The sequence below is a fragment of the Pleurodeles waltl genome, chromosome 10 (assembly GCF_031143425.1).
Source record: "Pleurodeles waltl isolate 20211129_DDA chromosome 10, aPleWal1.hap1.20221129, whole genome shotgun sequence".
In the NCBI taxonomy this organism is placed as follows: Eukaryota; Metazoa; Chordata; class Amphibia; order Caudata; family Salamandridae; genus Pleurodeles; species Pleurodeles waltl.
The window spans coordinates 1010529369-1010545837 of record NC_090449.1 but is presented as its reverse complement, the minus strand read 5'-3'; the positions used below and the strand labels follow the sequence as shown (position 1 = coordinate 1010545837).

Below are 16469 nucleotides of genomic sequence, written 5' to 3'. Positions count from 1 at the left end.
CTAACCCAACTTTTCACCTATCGGGCAAAAGTGCATTTATGTACACAACCCGAAAAGTGAAATTAACAATGTAAAGCGCTCGACTTCTGCCAAGCGAGATCGCGCTCGTAAATTAGAGAAAAAGAGGTCCACGAGCCCGATAGAAAACAGCGAGCCTCGCATGTTTTCTGTACTTGGTCGCTGCGCTTGAGGAGGGATAGCCACCGGAAAAGGCATGACATATGCTTGCCTTCGACTAATGAAAGCAAGCAGGTTTTATTAGGCAAGCCCACGAACCAATAAAAAACACTGACGTGAAGTTGACAGGGCTCGGAGCCCTTTTCTAAATACATAAGCGTCTCGCTGCGATACGCATGCGCGAGCAATGCAGGCTCGACCCTAAAAAGTAGTTTGCCCATGCAAAGTACACTGGCAATCGTGCAATAATTCATGTAACAGGGTCAGTCTGCAAGGCATAACAAAACAGCCTCAAGGCGGGACAAATGTAAAGCATTTATCAATGACATCAAGGGATTTTTGAAAGGCAGGCCCAAGAATGAATGAAAGTGATGGGCATGAGGCAGGTGTTGTTAAACCCAAAGAATACTTGCAATCAGTCGGAAAGCGCTTGTGCGCTCAACCTAAGAAGGAGAACCGTGCACTCAACCTAAGAAGGAGAACTGCTTGAGTACAATGTCTACAAGCTCTATGCATGCTACCACAATGCCAACTGTGGCTTGAGTACTGGCCTCATAAGCTGCCAAGAAGTCAAGCAGAACCAAGAGTTATAGATTTCAACAACCAAGACCTCAACTAGTATAGTATAGTGCACGTCCCACAAGGGGAAATAAACTCTTGCCTTGAACAATAGCAGCAAGCCAGAAATCACAATAGGTCCCTAGAGCACTGCCCTGGGTCCGTCAACCGAGAGCCAAATTTTCCCTGTTCCCTGGGTACAGGACTCCGGTAGGATGACCCCATGCAACAGTACATTCTGGAACAAAACAGGTGACAGCCAACACAACAGCCTTTAACATTGTTCGCTGCACTTCCAACACTTGTCTTCAGCCAATCAAGCATTACCTAGAACCAGCAGGCACCAACTTAGGTGCCCAATATTTGGGGCTGATGGCTACCCCACCAGCAATTTCAGGGTGAAAGTAATTACATCTCAGTCCCTAACTCGTAAAACAGATGTAGTGTCCCTTCCTCCACTGTAATCCACCATCTTCTTGCCCATTACACCACTACCGCCAACTCTATCCACCAGCCATGGAGTTTGAACAGCAACAAAGGACAGCAGTTTCTCATTAAAACAAACTGATGACAAAATCATTGTTAAAAGCTTGCGAATAGGAAAAGGCAAAACAACAAGGTCTTTCCCCTTGTGCCCATATAATGTATGTCCAGAGTTTAAAATATGCAGTAAAATAGACTTGAGGACTAACTTCCAAAAGTGAAACGCCTAAGGTTGTTAATTGAAGAGTCCAAAAAAGAGGTGATTACGCAGCAATACAACAGAATATTGTCACATCATTGATTCACACTTAACTATTTCTAATGTATTTTCATATCTCCTTACCCTCATACCCCACACACCCCTAATTTCTGGCTATTCCAAACCTCTGTGTTACTGCAGAGAGCATAAAACTATCCAGAAGCAGGGCCCCCTATTGAGAATTATGAACAATATGTGGTCGGAGTTCCAACAGATGTAACAGATAGAAGATTTGCAATAGGGTCATTTTGCAGCAATTACGACTATCAACATAGGTTTTCCTATGTACTGTTAAAGTGAGCATTTTTTGTATACCGGAGATAAACAAAACATTGGCTCCCAGTCAGCAAAAGGATCACCTTCCGTCTTCTCACCCACGCACACAAAGCCCTCCACAACAAGGGACCGGAATACCTCAACAGACGCCTCAGCTTCTACGTCCCCACCCGCCCCCTCCGCTCCACTGGCCTCGCACTTGCTGCCGTCCCTCGCACCCGCCGCTCCACGGCGGGTGGGAGATCTTTCTCCTTCCTGGCGGCCAAGACCTGGAACTCCCTCCCCACCAGCCTCAGGACCACCCAGGACCACTCCGCTTTCCGGAGACTCCTAAAGACTTGGCTGTTCGAGCAGCGATAACCCCCCCTCTCCCCCCTAGCGCCTTGAGACCCGCACGGGTGAGTAGCGCGCTTTATAAATGTTAATGATTTGATTTGATAAACCAAGCAAAGAGGAAATCAAAATACCTCTGTATTAAAGTGCCATACCCATAACTTCTAATCCACACAAGCTGTGTGCATTCATTTTTTTGTGAATTAGTGCATCTGGCAAACCAGCTAACTGTCCAAATATCTTCAATCACTTATATAGGAACTGTAATACCTGGTTGAAGGCTCGAAAGATATATTGGATACAAGGGTGTGGCTTCTTTAAATTTAGTCCAAGATTCCCAACACATTAAAAGCCACATGCTTTATTTGTTCTTTAGCTCCAAAGGAAAGGACAGAAACTCTTCAGGTCAAAGGGAATGCACCAACCCAAGAACATAGAAGAAAATGCCTACTGATAAGTAATCCAAGAAAAGCTATCAAATGGCACACTTAAACAAGGAGCACGATGAGTAAAACCTTTTCTCAAAAAAGCGAGTCCATAGATACCGTTTGTCGTGTCAAGAATGCAAAGCTTCCATGAAGAAGCTGATTAACAGCTTGTGCAAAGGAATGGGAGATATTCTCAAATGGAAAGGATCCTGGAATGGAGGAGGAGGTAGGTATAATCATGTTGCAAATGCGAACCATAGGAAATAATATGAAGCCCTTCTGACACTCAGGAAAAGAATACCCTACAATGACAACATTTGTGCTACACAATCATGTACCTTCATTACATGTGCCAGAACAATCAATTGGATCTTGCTAATTAATGCCATATACATTTATATTGAGAAGATGTTGACTGTACAACTGCAATCCGTTGGCAGGGTCACCATTAAATTCTGCACGCAAATGAGACTTGTATCTACTCATTTAAAGTCAGAATTTAGTTCCATCCATTTTGAAAGACATCAGAGCTGGACCGAGACGGTATTTAATTTTGTTTGGAATTAAAACACTTGATCATATATTCTTGTTAATCTGTGTGTGAGGTAGGAAAAGGATGTCTGCCCTTTGTACTCTGTTCCTTCTAATAAACTTTTAGCACACAAACTTAGCCTTTCAATCGCTGTGCATCACTTGCAACTGTGGGGCCCACCGGGTTCTTCTACCCGGGTACTGGTGACTGACTGCTGGGATAGGACCTTGCTGTGATCTTATGTGTATTAATTATGTGACTACTTTGGGGAATATGCATATGACATTCCACTTTTCCATCATTGGCAGTCAAAATCTAATTTCAGCAGTTGTGTAAGGTAGCAATTGCAAACAGATGTTGGCCAACAAATTAAAACTGTTTGGCTCAAAGACATGACGGAAGGTGCTAATAAGACCTAGAGGCCTGCAAACATCAGACCAACTTAGGCCCTCTCAGCACCAGTGACTACTGAAAAAGAACTGAGACTCTAATTAGGCTAGCCTTTGGTCCAGACATTACATCACAAAGACTAACTTTGTCCATCTAAAACTACTAAAGGAAAAGCCCCCCCCCCCACTTTGTTTTTTTATACTACCTCAAACACTCAATCTGCAATAGACTGGATATGGGACCAGAACTACACAAATAGTATTTATATGGGCTTAAGAGAATTACTGCATCATCGACGCAGCAATAAGTCAAGTATGGCTTTGTGGGTGGATAGCTAAGCCCATACTGTTCCATCTCCCATGATCATTGCATTTTCTGCCAGACGCCAACGTGCTTAGTTAAAGGCTCATTGCATTGTACAATCTGTGGACAAAGCCTACTGGCTTGCCATCCGATTAAAAAGATAACTGCAGCCAGACATTGCAGCCTTCAGATATATTTGTTACTTAAAATTCTGGAATGCAAAATGAATTTAAAAAAATACAGAATCAAATCAGGTCACTTACCTGTTGAAGCATTGAGGAAGTCTTTATTTTTAAGGAAAGTCAATTAGCACTGCTGTGACCATTTGTTTGGAGTGCTAAAGGATAATTTACCGTTCAGTATACCATAAAAGAATTAAATAAAATGTTCAAACTATGAGCACTGTTGAGATGAGTGCTAGAGTAACAATTACTACATTTCTCACCAGCCTGAAAAACTCCTTCCAGACTGGACGAAAGCATCAGAAGACAAAAAAAAAAAACCAATAAAATTAAGAAATTAAACAGACTGTAGTACATGCATTCAATTCTATTTTTTGCAAGGCCTACGATTCCTTTTTGGAGAGCCAGCAACCATTTACTGATGGCCATTACCGACTGGGAAGACTAGGTGAGTAAATGAGGTCAACATTGACCATTTTAATTCTTCCAAAGTCACAAAAACCCTCTCTCAAACAGAACCCCAGTGGCTTAACAGAGAATGAAGGCCACTGCCCCAAGCAGAAAGAAAAAAAATATATATCTATATACATATAAACACACACACCTGCTATTTCTGATAACTCGGTGAAGCTGAGAAATGATTAGGGAGACCATAAGCAATACAAATGCCATTTTATTGGACTGAGAACTGTTTTGTGGATCTCTGAACACAAACCAGCAAGTGAACTTTGTGAAAAACAAGACTGCAATCTGCTTCTTTCAGTCAGTGGCCCTACATCAAGCACAACTTGCATACAATACAAATGCCCTCAATTGAGGTTTGACATCCAAGCATTCTTTGGACATTGCACCAACAACAGTACTTACTCTGGACATGAAAACTCTCAGAAAATCTCTACAGAGTTAGACATATCTAATAAGGGAGGGCCAAAAGTCCCTTTTAATGACCCAGAACAATAAAGAGGTCAAGGCCATTCCTTAGACAATCTTTATCAACAGCTATTACTCCCACCCTTTTAGTCGGGGAGTTTATGCTGGTCTTTGAGCATATACAGCACACCCTGCTGTCTTCTGGCCAGGTTCGCACCAAAAATATTTCTTTAAAAAAAAAAAAAAAAAAGATACCACCTACATACATAAACTTTCACCCATGAAAACAAGGCACATTTGAAAACCAATTGAACGACCAATAATTCACGAGATCCGAGCATCAATGAGACTGTGTTTTGACCCTGTGAAAAATACAGACAGTGGTACAAGAAATCCATCATGAGTAAAAAAAACAAATCCCACTATTCCAACCGTAACGAGTAGGCAACACATTTTCAACAGGTTCAGTGAACTGGCAACTCTTAGCATTGCTAAGATTCCCATACAGTTTTGGTCGCAAAAGTAAAGAAAGAATGCCCTTATCAGATCTCTCCAACTGTCTACAGACTTAAAAACAAGACTGTGTCCAAACTTCTGGCTGAACCTTGCCAGGCAGTATTCCAAGGTTGACTCTAGACATAGTGGGCTTCCACGACGCGCAGCTACCTGGGGGAAGCATTTCACCCAGTTCTGGAGAAGATGAACCAGTAATCCCTGTAGGGAACCATTCTGGGAACAGGTGCTGCTTGAGTATGTGCAGCCAAGCGTGGGGGTGTGGGGTGATCTAGCTTTGCAACCATTATTAGATCATTTAAATTACAGGTTTTCAGAGAATTGGAAACGTTGATGAAATTAATGTTCAAATAACAGAACAATGTAGTGTACACTTATGTGACGACAATAATCACCGGTCACGCATCAGAGACTTCTCTGCTGGAAAAATAGACCAGCGAGTTGAAAACCTGACATCAGCTGTAACATGTCAGCCATGAGGTTGAAACCCAACAATCCCAATTATCTGCAAGCCTACGGAGGTTGATGAACTGAATATTAATAGAACTGGATAACAGTGGCACAAGTTATAAATATCATATAAAGTTATATATAAAAACTAGTTACTTATCTTGCGGTCCCAAAATGCATTCATGTATTTACATAGAAACAACTGCGGAGTCTCATTACCAGGATACTGGTGGCATAGGATTCCCCTTTCACTTAACCAGATACAAGACCACAGTGCAGTCTTTTTGCTAGGTCTAGGCTGCCTATCACGGTCCTTCCCATGCACCCAATCTTCGTTCTCCTTTACAGCTGCTTTTTCATTCTGAAAGGTAAGTCATTCCACCAGCGATGTGTTCACACCTTCTACAAGTAACAGGAGTGTATGGCTACTGTGATGCAATTCCACCATGATGGTACAGTATTGCTCATTTTACAGCCATAAAATAAAGCATTCCAGGTGAAAGAAGGGAGAAGACGCCAGCACTAATTTTAAAGATGTTTTTAAATAAGGTTAAACTATACGGTTTTCAATGTCTAAATTAATAAGAACGAACTCACAAAATTATACATCTATCCACTGCTGCTCCCCAGATCTCTTAAGCAAATAGTCACTTACAGCCTGAACTCTCCGTGGTAATAGCCACTTTGCAGTTGCATCATAGCTATTGCTATTATTACCCGCTTCTATTGCGAGCATTAATTTCCCTCTGGAAAAGTTCAGCTAGCTAGAATTCTTAGCAACGATCACTGAGATCAACAGAACAGCCTTGTAAACCTACTACCATGTGCAAATATTCTCAGGTTAAATTTCATTCTAGGGTAATAGACCACTACCCCTCCATTTCACTCCCCCTCTGTTACGCTTGTGTGTAAAAATTGAACCTTATATGATGAAACCCACAAAAGGCGATGGGATGGATGCTTGCAATAAGTATAACCAGGGAAATCGCTCATAGTAGCATTCCAACAGATCGTTCTTTAGCCCACCGTGCCCCTCCGTTTCAAGCCACTCACATGCAAATCAGTTTTGACCCTGCTCCAACAACAGTCCAGCCTGTACTGCTAGGACCGCTCTGAACAAGAACACAAGCAGCCCAAGTCAGATTTCGATCAGACTGGGGCTTATCAGTTGGGTGTCAATGGCACAATGATCACTGGACCCACTTCTGGGCATACATGGTCACTTAAAATGTAATAGGTGAATGTTTTCTGACCAGTTTTTGTTGGCTTTAGGACTGAGCACTTTACCACTGCTAATCAGTGCTAAAGGGCATATGCCCTCTGTGTAAATTGTACTGTTGATTGGTTTATCTATGATTTGCACATATGATTTACTGGTAAGTCCCTAGTAAAGTGCAATAGAGGTGCCCAGGGCCTGTAAATCAAATGCTACTAGTGGGCCTGCAGCATTGGTTGTGCCACCCACATTAGTAGCACAGGAAACATGGCTCAGACCTGCCACTGCAGCATCTGTGTGTGCAGTTTTAAAAGGCCAATTTGACTTCCTAAACCTTTCCTTTCATTATATGTCAGGCCCTAGGTAGCTCCAGGGTCAGGGTGCAGTGTATGTTTATGGTAGGACATATACTAGTGTGTTTTATATGTCTCACCAGTGAAATACTGCCAAATTCAGTTTTCACTGTGCCGGGCCTATCTCTCTCATAGGTTAATATAGGGGCTGCCTTTAAATATCCTTAAAGCGCAGATTCCCTCTGAGAGCAGATACAAATGTGGAGTTTAGGATCTAGGAACTCACAATTTAAAAATACATTTTTTAGTAAAGTTAGTTTTTAAATTGTCTGTTTGAAAATGCCACTTTTAGAAAGTAGGCATTTTCTTGCTTAAACCATTCTGTGACTCTGCCTGTTGGTGGATTGTCTGTCTGGGTCAGTTTGACAGTCGTGCTGTTTTGCACCTCTCTCTAGACAGTGACACAAAGCGGATGGGGTATAGCCTGCATATCCTGATGATCCATATGAGCTACGAGGGAGGTTGAGGGGGGGGGGGGGGGGGGGGGGGGGGGCCTGTCCAAGGAAGGATCTTGCAAACACTTGAGACTTAGCTTTGAAGTTGGCAAACTTCAAAGGCTGAAAGTGGTATAAGAAGAAGACCCAAAGCCCCAGACTTTAGAATCTTTCTGGAATCAACAGGAACCTCTGCAAGGAGAAGAGCTGGAGGAGTACTGTCCCTTTGCTGTGTTGCTTTGATGAACTGGCGCCATTGCTGCTTCTGCCTGAAAAAGAGTTCAAAGGGTGAACTTTGCTGTGTGTCCTGCTTGAGAAAGTTTTCCAAGGGCTTGGAGTAGAGCTTGCCCCCTGTTGGAAACCTCAGAGACACCAAAGACTTCAGTTCCCTCAGCCTGCAACACTGGGAACTGTGTGTTCTGTGCTGTTCAAGAGGAGAAACCACTGCGACGCCGCCAACGACGCTGCTGGCCTACACCGTGACTTGCCAATGATGCACGGAGTCGCATTGCCCAGCTTTGCACTGCAACCCTGGTCTCACCGTCGCCATCATCGAACGACTTCACCGAGCTGCTGCCCGCACCGCGACCTGCAGGCCCCGCACTCCGGCATCGCCTGCTCACACCGCAGCCTGGGCATCCTTGCCGGTGACGCTCCTGCTGACACCAGCGCCGCTGCCTGTGCTGTGGTTATCGCTCGTGAGGTACACGAAGCACTGTCCTGTCCCGCACCGCAGCACCGGTCCACCGACGCCAGCATAATCAACTGTGTCGTCACCAGGCATCCTGCCTGCACCATGGCCTGTGGACACTGCTCGTGAGGGTCATGAAGCACAGTCCGGCACCGCTGGCTTGGGCCTACTGACAACAGCGCTTCAGCAACAACGATGCTGCCTGCACCATGACCTGTGGACACTGCACGTCGCACTGACCCACACCGCAGCCCTGGTCTCACCAACGCCGTCACAGAGCCGCTGTCTGCACTGTGGGCAACGCACGTCGCACCGCAGCCCCGATGCCACCCACGCCAGCGCACTTGATGTCACCAGCCCAGAGTTCGATCCACAAGGCGTGTGAACTTCAAGAGCCCAGCGACTCCTGCACCGACACCGCTCTCGAGAGCTCACCGCGAAGATCACAACGCCCTGCAAATCAAAGGTGCTGTTTGCGGGTCTTCTCGACAGTGGTTGGCCTGCAACGCTGCAGCCGGCCTGAAGTGTTGGTTTTGTTTATCACAACACTGTGACTGCCCCAGGTGGAGTTATCAGCTCCAAGGAACTGAATTTTTGAGTAAATCTTGCAGAATTCATATTTTTATTACTGCATATTGGATTTTTACTGTATTTGTTATTGTTTTATATAGATAAATAAATATTGGCTTATTTTCTAAAACTGGTGTGGTGTCCTTTTGTAGTGTTTTCACTTATTACTGTGTGTTATGTGCAAATGCTTTTACTAACGCAGATGTCTTCATTAGAAATTATTAATGAATGTTTATGTATTTTGAATAATGACTTATGTAGAAAAATGAACGTAGGAAAATAATGTGCACGTTTGAAAATGTGACCTCGAAGAATGGCCAGCAGTGTTCACGAAATGTACTAAATGATTAATCCACATGAAATATTGAAAATGTATTAGATTAATGTAGTAATATATCATTAAGGGCTATGAATTATGCTCATGCTTACTAATTGTAGGCCGTAATTTAGCGAGTGTCCTGGCCTAGTTTGGCAATCCTCATGCGGAAGCTAAATTTCTTAGTTTATTCTGTCGGCATTTTTCATTAAACGCTAACTGTGAAATGATCATTGTTTAATAAAAGTGCTTAGCAGAGGCTTTCTATGAGAACCGACGGACAGGAGATGAGGTCATCCAATCAACGACATGAGTACTGTGAATTATTAGAATTCATAGATTTGGTAAAAGGACTTTATTGGGTAGAATAATAATATACGATTAAATGACCAATTGGAAATTGAGGGCTGGTTTGGGGAACTTAGATATAACAACGTGACAGAGGAGACCAAATTCAGATTTGAGGAGACTCTTGTCAGACTTATCCGGATTTTGTGAGGCGATATTGAGGCGAGGAGATTCGAGATTCTGTCATTGGGCTCATACTCTGAGAGCCTGATGTTTTGCTGATCCACTGATGACCTGAAGACGAAGACCGATTCTGCTTGCTGACCCACACTGTGGATAGGCAGATATGACAATGACTGAATTGCATTTTTATGCCTTTTCTTTCTAGGTACCAACTGCGCTGACTTAATACTATTTTTTCAGGTAGATGTTTTCCAAATTTGCGTTCTAAATTGTTTTGCATGAAGCCCCACATGCTGATGCTAATTGTTGTTAGCTGAGGTTACTCACGGGATGACTGAAATTACAGGGACAAATCTTGCTGAACTTCATGGATGTCATAGTTTTACTGAATTGAATTTTATTAATGTCTTGTGTTGATGCCTTAGAATGTCTTTTGATTCAAGCTTTGATTAGATCAAGTCTTTTGCGACTTGCTGATTAACAAGTTTATTAGAATTGTTTTGATTAAAATTGATTACAAATTCATGACTTAGTATCGTTAACGAATAGGCAATAAACTTACTAAACTTATAATCAAGGTGTGGTTATTCATGGGTGAAGTGTCATGGTGTGTGAAAATTACTGACTCCATTGATTATAGATTTGACTAATGGTTATTAATTATTGTGCATTGATTTCTGATTCTGTGGCGAAGCTATGGTAAGAACACCCTGTACGAATCAAAAGGTTCATTGACTTATACCCGTCCCCTTGTAAGTTTACTTATTAAGGACAGACATACCAACACTTCACACATTGCTTCTAAGATAAGCCCGACTGCTCGTGCTAAGCTACGAAGGGGGGGAGCAGGGGTTATCTGAGTGGGTATCTTCTTTATCCTGACTAGAGCGAGGGTCCCTACTTGGACAGGGTGTAAACCGACTGGCAACTAGAGACCCCACTTCTAACACTTGCATTCAGCCTAACCACTGGCAATTGATTGGGGTAGCTTTCCATCCCATTATTATTTTGCTCACCAAGCCACCTCAGTTTGGAATCAGCCATTTGCAAATCAGTTTTATCTCTGCTCTAATAGCAACAGCCCAGCCCGAGCTGGCAAGCCAGGTACTCTTGGCTTAGCAGTCCTGGCTGGACTGTTTGAATTGGAGGAGGGTTAATACTGATTTAGATACGCCTGGGTCCAAACTGAGTCGGTATACTGGGCAAAAGAACGATGGGTTGGAAGGCTATCCCAAACCACTGCCAGTCATTAAACTTGTTGCAAGCATTCCTCCAATTACCTTTTGCATGCCTGACCATATATGATGACCACAATTATAGTTCCCTGCGGTTTTCCATAGGTACAGTGAGGTGCAGCTCAATACCCATAGGACACTGAACATAGACTGGGCATATTGGTTACATACCTTCAGACTCCTCTCTTGATCCAGTCAGCCATCCTGGTTGGCACTCTTCTGAATCAGTCAACAGCATTTCAAAAGAAATATAAATTTCAGAAAACATGTGAACCTTCCTCATCAGACCAATTAAGCCTATGCCAGTGGCTAGACCCAAAGGACTTTCTGCAAGCCTGGGCATGTGTTTCATGGAACAACACTGTTAGTTTGGGCACTTAAACAGTCACTGTTCTGTCTTTAGCTGAAACGAATAAAGAAAACGTGCTCTAGATTTCTCATAAAAATTCCACACATGGTCTGTATTTACAGACAAATATAATTTTAGATGTACTACTTAATTCAAACGAAGGAAAGGAACTCAATTTCCAGCAGAAATCTTTACACTATAGCACTCCAAACAAAAGTACATCTCAAGCCACATTTCCAAGAAAGTAGACTGGTTGCATATCAAGTCTAACCATATTCTTCAATTGTTACAACATCCGATGCCAAGCCAGATCCAGGCCAGATATTCCTTTGACATTACCTCAAAGTCAAATCTGCAGCATTCAAGGAAAATAACCAACGGGCTGAAAAAATGAAGCCATAAAGCTAAAGCTTACAGATCAGTCGTGTGAAAGCATAAACATTGGTGTATTTGAAAAAGTCGCATTAAATGTATAGGTTACGGCTATTTGGAGTAAACACCCTTGCTAAACAATTAACAAAAATGTTTTTATGCCTTCCTAAAAGACGAGTGAGAAGTAATAGATTGAATACTAAGAGGTATAATTTTCTAGAGCGGAGTCTCTTGGAAGGATAGGGCACCCCATCCCTAGCCTTAACAGGAGGTACTAAGAATAATAAATGAATTTTCAATTGATTATAATGTTTAAAGTGTTGAAGCGGGAAATCTCCTAATGCTGCAGCAGCGTCTATGCATCAAACAGTTTTGAAAACAGTGTAATTTGATTCAAAATTACAGAACTTGATCAATGTTCTTTAGTCCATTATGAGGCAGGGATTCCTTGGTGAAATGTATTACAGTATTCAATAAAATGAAGGATACAGAGAGACCATTTCGATGTGAAGTCACTTAGATAAGCAAGGAAGAGTCTTCTTTATCACTCTTAGCTGGAAAAACACACTGAAGAAACTGCAATGATCAATTATTCCTCTACAGTGAGGAATCGCGAAGACTACATCCAAAGAATTAACCTTATAGGAGGGGGAGGGGAAGGTAGCTAAAGAACTGGTCCAGATGTAATCCTGCCACCTGGCAGTGTCGCTTCCAACTAGCAAAATATATTTTTTATTAGTTTTCAGCTGGACAAAATGAAGGGGCATCAAGAACTGGACAGCAGATAAGAACTCAAATTAGCTGCTAAGCAAGGAGTGTGAACATCCTTACGATCAGCTGAGTGTCATCGACATAAGAAATTACCAACCAGCTGAGAAATCTATTGAGAAGACAAATGTTGAAGATAGGAGACAGGGAGTGCATCAAGGAGACAACTCCCATGACCCTGCATAATTTGTCAGGCTCCCTTCCGTCAGAATACATTCTTTTACAGATCACTCCGCTTATAGTAAAGTGGGCTGACCAAACAGTTTCATATGGTTCGATAGCAGCTACACCTTTTGGATTAGCAAAAAAATAGGTTAATGCAGACTACCATGTGGTGAGTACGTTTTAGTGACCGCTGAGCTAAGCCTCTAAATCACTGCAGAATTTTTTTTATTATTATAATGTCCCTTGAAATGCTTTGGTAGTGATCTCCAGGAGACAATATTGCATTTGTAATGACATCAATCAGATCCTCCATGAAAGAGCCATCAATGCCTGGTTGGTGGGTAAAATAAAGTGGTTAGTCTAATGTTATCTGAACATCAGAATGGACGCATCCGAAGGCGTGAGACATCGACAGTTGTTACTGAGCAACTGATGGGGTCCCTTTGCTTGTAATAATCCATTTTGGTTTCTCTAGCTTTTCTGTGGCATTTCACATGTTTGGTAGGCAGGTAGATCCTGGAGAAAATGTGCTAAACGGGAAACAAGAGTTTCAGTTAAGAATAACATATCAAGGATGTACTGTAAAACTGAAATCAGCAACAAATGGGAAACTGACTTAAATTCTGCAATTCAAAAGGGAATTTGATGTGGTCTCCAGTTTCATAGTGGGCGCTAGAGCTCCTCTTAAGAATACTCCATATACGGTGTCAATCAATTTTTCGTCTTAAGGGTTTGCTGATTGTGTTCTGAATATTACATTTCTGATGAGTTATTTGAAAGATAGCTAATTACCAAGCAATTGCAAGGTACCCGTCTTCACCAGAAGAAAGTAGGATATCGGCTTTGTAGTGACAGCCAGAATAGACAGTGGTTTGGGATCATATCTAGTTTTATTAATAGGCCAAAAGGTTCTTGGACTGTTCGGGTCATCTAGAAGAACGGTGAGACATGAAGGAGAGTCATGGGTGTAGAATTTAATAGCTACTTGTCGATGGGTCAGATTGTTTCATATATCTACTTGTCCTGTTTAAAAAATAATATATATATCTACTTATCTCTTTGGTGCCATGTAGAGCAGTGACAAATTCTGGCAGCATCTCATGAGAGCTCTAACAGCCTCTCAGATTATGCCAGGGTTAATATAATAGGGCTTGAATACTAGCAATTTCCTTATTTAGCTACCTTTCTGCAGAGCTACAAACTGGCGTCAGCAGTAAGCAATAGTTCCAGGGGCGATATGTCCTTTCAGAAGAGAAACCTATTCCAGAGTTAGGAAAAAAGTAGTTGGAGGGAAAGTGAAACTTTAAAATCTTGTGTACACCATTTTTTTTTACTGGAACCATTGTCAGTGAGGTCCGAGCTTATAACATTTATTTCAAGTGCTCAATGTAATAATAAAGGCTCTGCATTAATATACTACAACCACAAGTTTGAACAGTATTATTATATGGACACAAATATTACCTCAACTGCAGGAAATTCCCTCTCCTCCTCCATATTGTGGCAATGTAAATTGGCAGCCAAAGGGTTTGTGCTGAAGCAGATTGGGTCTACTTGTCCCAAGGACAAAATAAACCTGAGAATGTGTCTTTGACAACAAACAATATGCCATGGGAATCGGGCTGTAGAAATTCCACACCCCTGCAGAGAGTGAGACTGCTGTGCAGACAGTGGGGTAGTGTGCTACCTACCTTAGAAAATGTGGCATTTGTTAGGATCTGGGTATTACAGACACTAGCAACGTGTTGACGTGGCTCTCGGGCTCCAAGTCCAATTCGGAGCGAAGAACCAAATTAAATCTCTCTAAGGAGATGCCAGACACGTCTGTCCCAGTCTACCTATAAATACATTTCAGGATTGTGACTGGCTAATATCACACAGGGCCCTACCTTTAACCAACTACCCAGCCCACTGGAGTACTTTTTCTACCACTAATTCGCACCACTCAACATAAGGGAAGAACAAAGCCCAAGGGGAACAACCCCAAAGTATACTGACGCCAGGAATAAACAGTGAGCAAAACAAGTCAACACTTTTCTTGTTTTTCTCACTGCGTACTCTTGGTTTATGTAAATCCGGGGCACATTTAAAGCACATATGCTCTGTTTAAATTGGGATGTACTAAAATTGCATCAGAGTAAACCCTGTATAGATCTTAGATCACCCCAGTATAGGGCGCCATCCTAAGGCTTTCGGTGAAGCGCCCAGACCATCCAAAACACAGACCGCACCTTCAACCCACGTCTTGCCAACATTGACCATTCGCAAAAATTCGGAACAGTCCAACATGTCCACATCTTATATAACACCATTTCTTAAAATGCTCTATACAAACCACACACAGCCATCCAACACCGTTTCCTTGATAAGACACAGGCCATCCACAATTAACTCAAAATCATGCGCTACTATTGTCTGTCTACTCAGGTCACAGCATCCCTATGCCCCCAATTACCTCAAAGCACCGCAATCTAGCCCTAGGCGGTCAGTAGACAACAAATGTGGTGGGGGTGAAGACGTGCCCAAAGAGGTGTAGATTATAACAGTACTAACCACAGGCTTCCCTGCGGGCCGGCCCCCCGGGGTACCACCTTCGGGCTGCGGCCTACTGGCGCCTGTTGCGTTGCTGCGGGCTCCCGCTGCCCCGGAGCCTCCCGTTCCGCTTTTGTCCTTACGCTTCTTTTTATCTCGCTTGGCAAAGAAGTCGTCGAGGGTCCTCTCTTCGGGTTCTGCCATGGCTGACTGACTGGCGGGCGGCGGCGGGTTGGGTTGGGTTCCTCTCTTGCCTCCCGGGGATGGGACCGGCCTCGCTTCCTGCCTCACAGGGGCCTCGCGCACAGCTCGCCGGGAAACAAGCCACCAGGCGGAGCGCGTTCACGTTTCCGACGCGGCCTGACCAACTGTCACCTCATCCGGAGGGGGTCTGGGATGCCTGCTTCAACGAGGAGAGATGGTCACACGAATATAGACACCCCTCTGTTTCAGACATGGTATAATCCCAGTGGATGTCATAGACACAGAAGAGGGATAATAGCGGGTTTGTTGAAAGGCTGTTTGATTTAAACTTGGCTATACTGAAAAGATGGTGATGACATTTAGGATTCCAAGCTTTTTAAAATAATTCAGAGGCGAACATCGTATAGCAGGCATTTCTATAGTATGACTCTTAAATTTTACTTACAAAAATACTTTATTTTATTCATTGCGTGAGTTGATCTATTTTCTCCTTGCTGAATAAGATAAGCAACTTTAGGGAAAGTATGCCTGTTTTATTAAAAAGAAACAATAATGGTAGCAAAATATATATATATATTTTTAATTATGTCGTTCTCATTTATAGAAAGTTGCCTAATGTCTGACAATCATGGACTGGAATGTTTTGTTTCAGATTCGCAATGGCCTAGTTCCCAATAGGCGCACAGAACAGAAGCATTTGAAAGCCATGCGTTGGACTACAACGTAGCGCTTAGGAATGACGTCATTTCTACGCGCCTTTTCAGTCACAGCCGCCGGGTGGCTGACACGCCGAGGGGGGAGCGTGACGGGAGTTTCTTTGAATGAATAATGCGTGGAATATTTTATTGCAACGTTGGCCCTCGGCATTTTGAACAGGGGTCAGCACTAAGGCTTGGATGTCATATAGTCTCATGCGCCCGCATTTAAAGCCTTTTTGAAGGGATTGGCACCTGTGTGCCTGTTTTACTTGCGCTGTATTGAGGGGTTACCACAATTTCTCAATGCATGGAAAACTGAAGAATCAACACAAGTAGCATGT

General features: G+C 42.9%; 1 protein-coding gene across 3 annotated transcripts in view; it reads right to left on the bottom strand.

The window, feature by feature from the left end:
* CDV3 (CDV3 homolog) overlaps positions 1–15561 on the bottom strand; it is a 70275-nt gene extending 54714 nt beyond the window's left edge. For all 3 annotated transcript variants that reach the window (XM_069211905.1, XM_069211907.1, XM_069211906.1), the window contains exon 1: positions 15248–15561. In XM_069211905.1, coding sequence (XP_069068006.1) covers positions 15248–15430 — 183 coding nt within the window. In that variant the 5' untranslated portion in view covers positions 15431–15561. The remainder of the gene's footprint in view (positions 1–15247) is intronic.
* Positions 15562–16469: the final 908 nt, after the last annotated feature.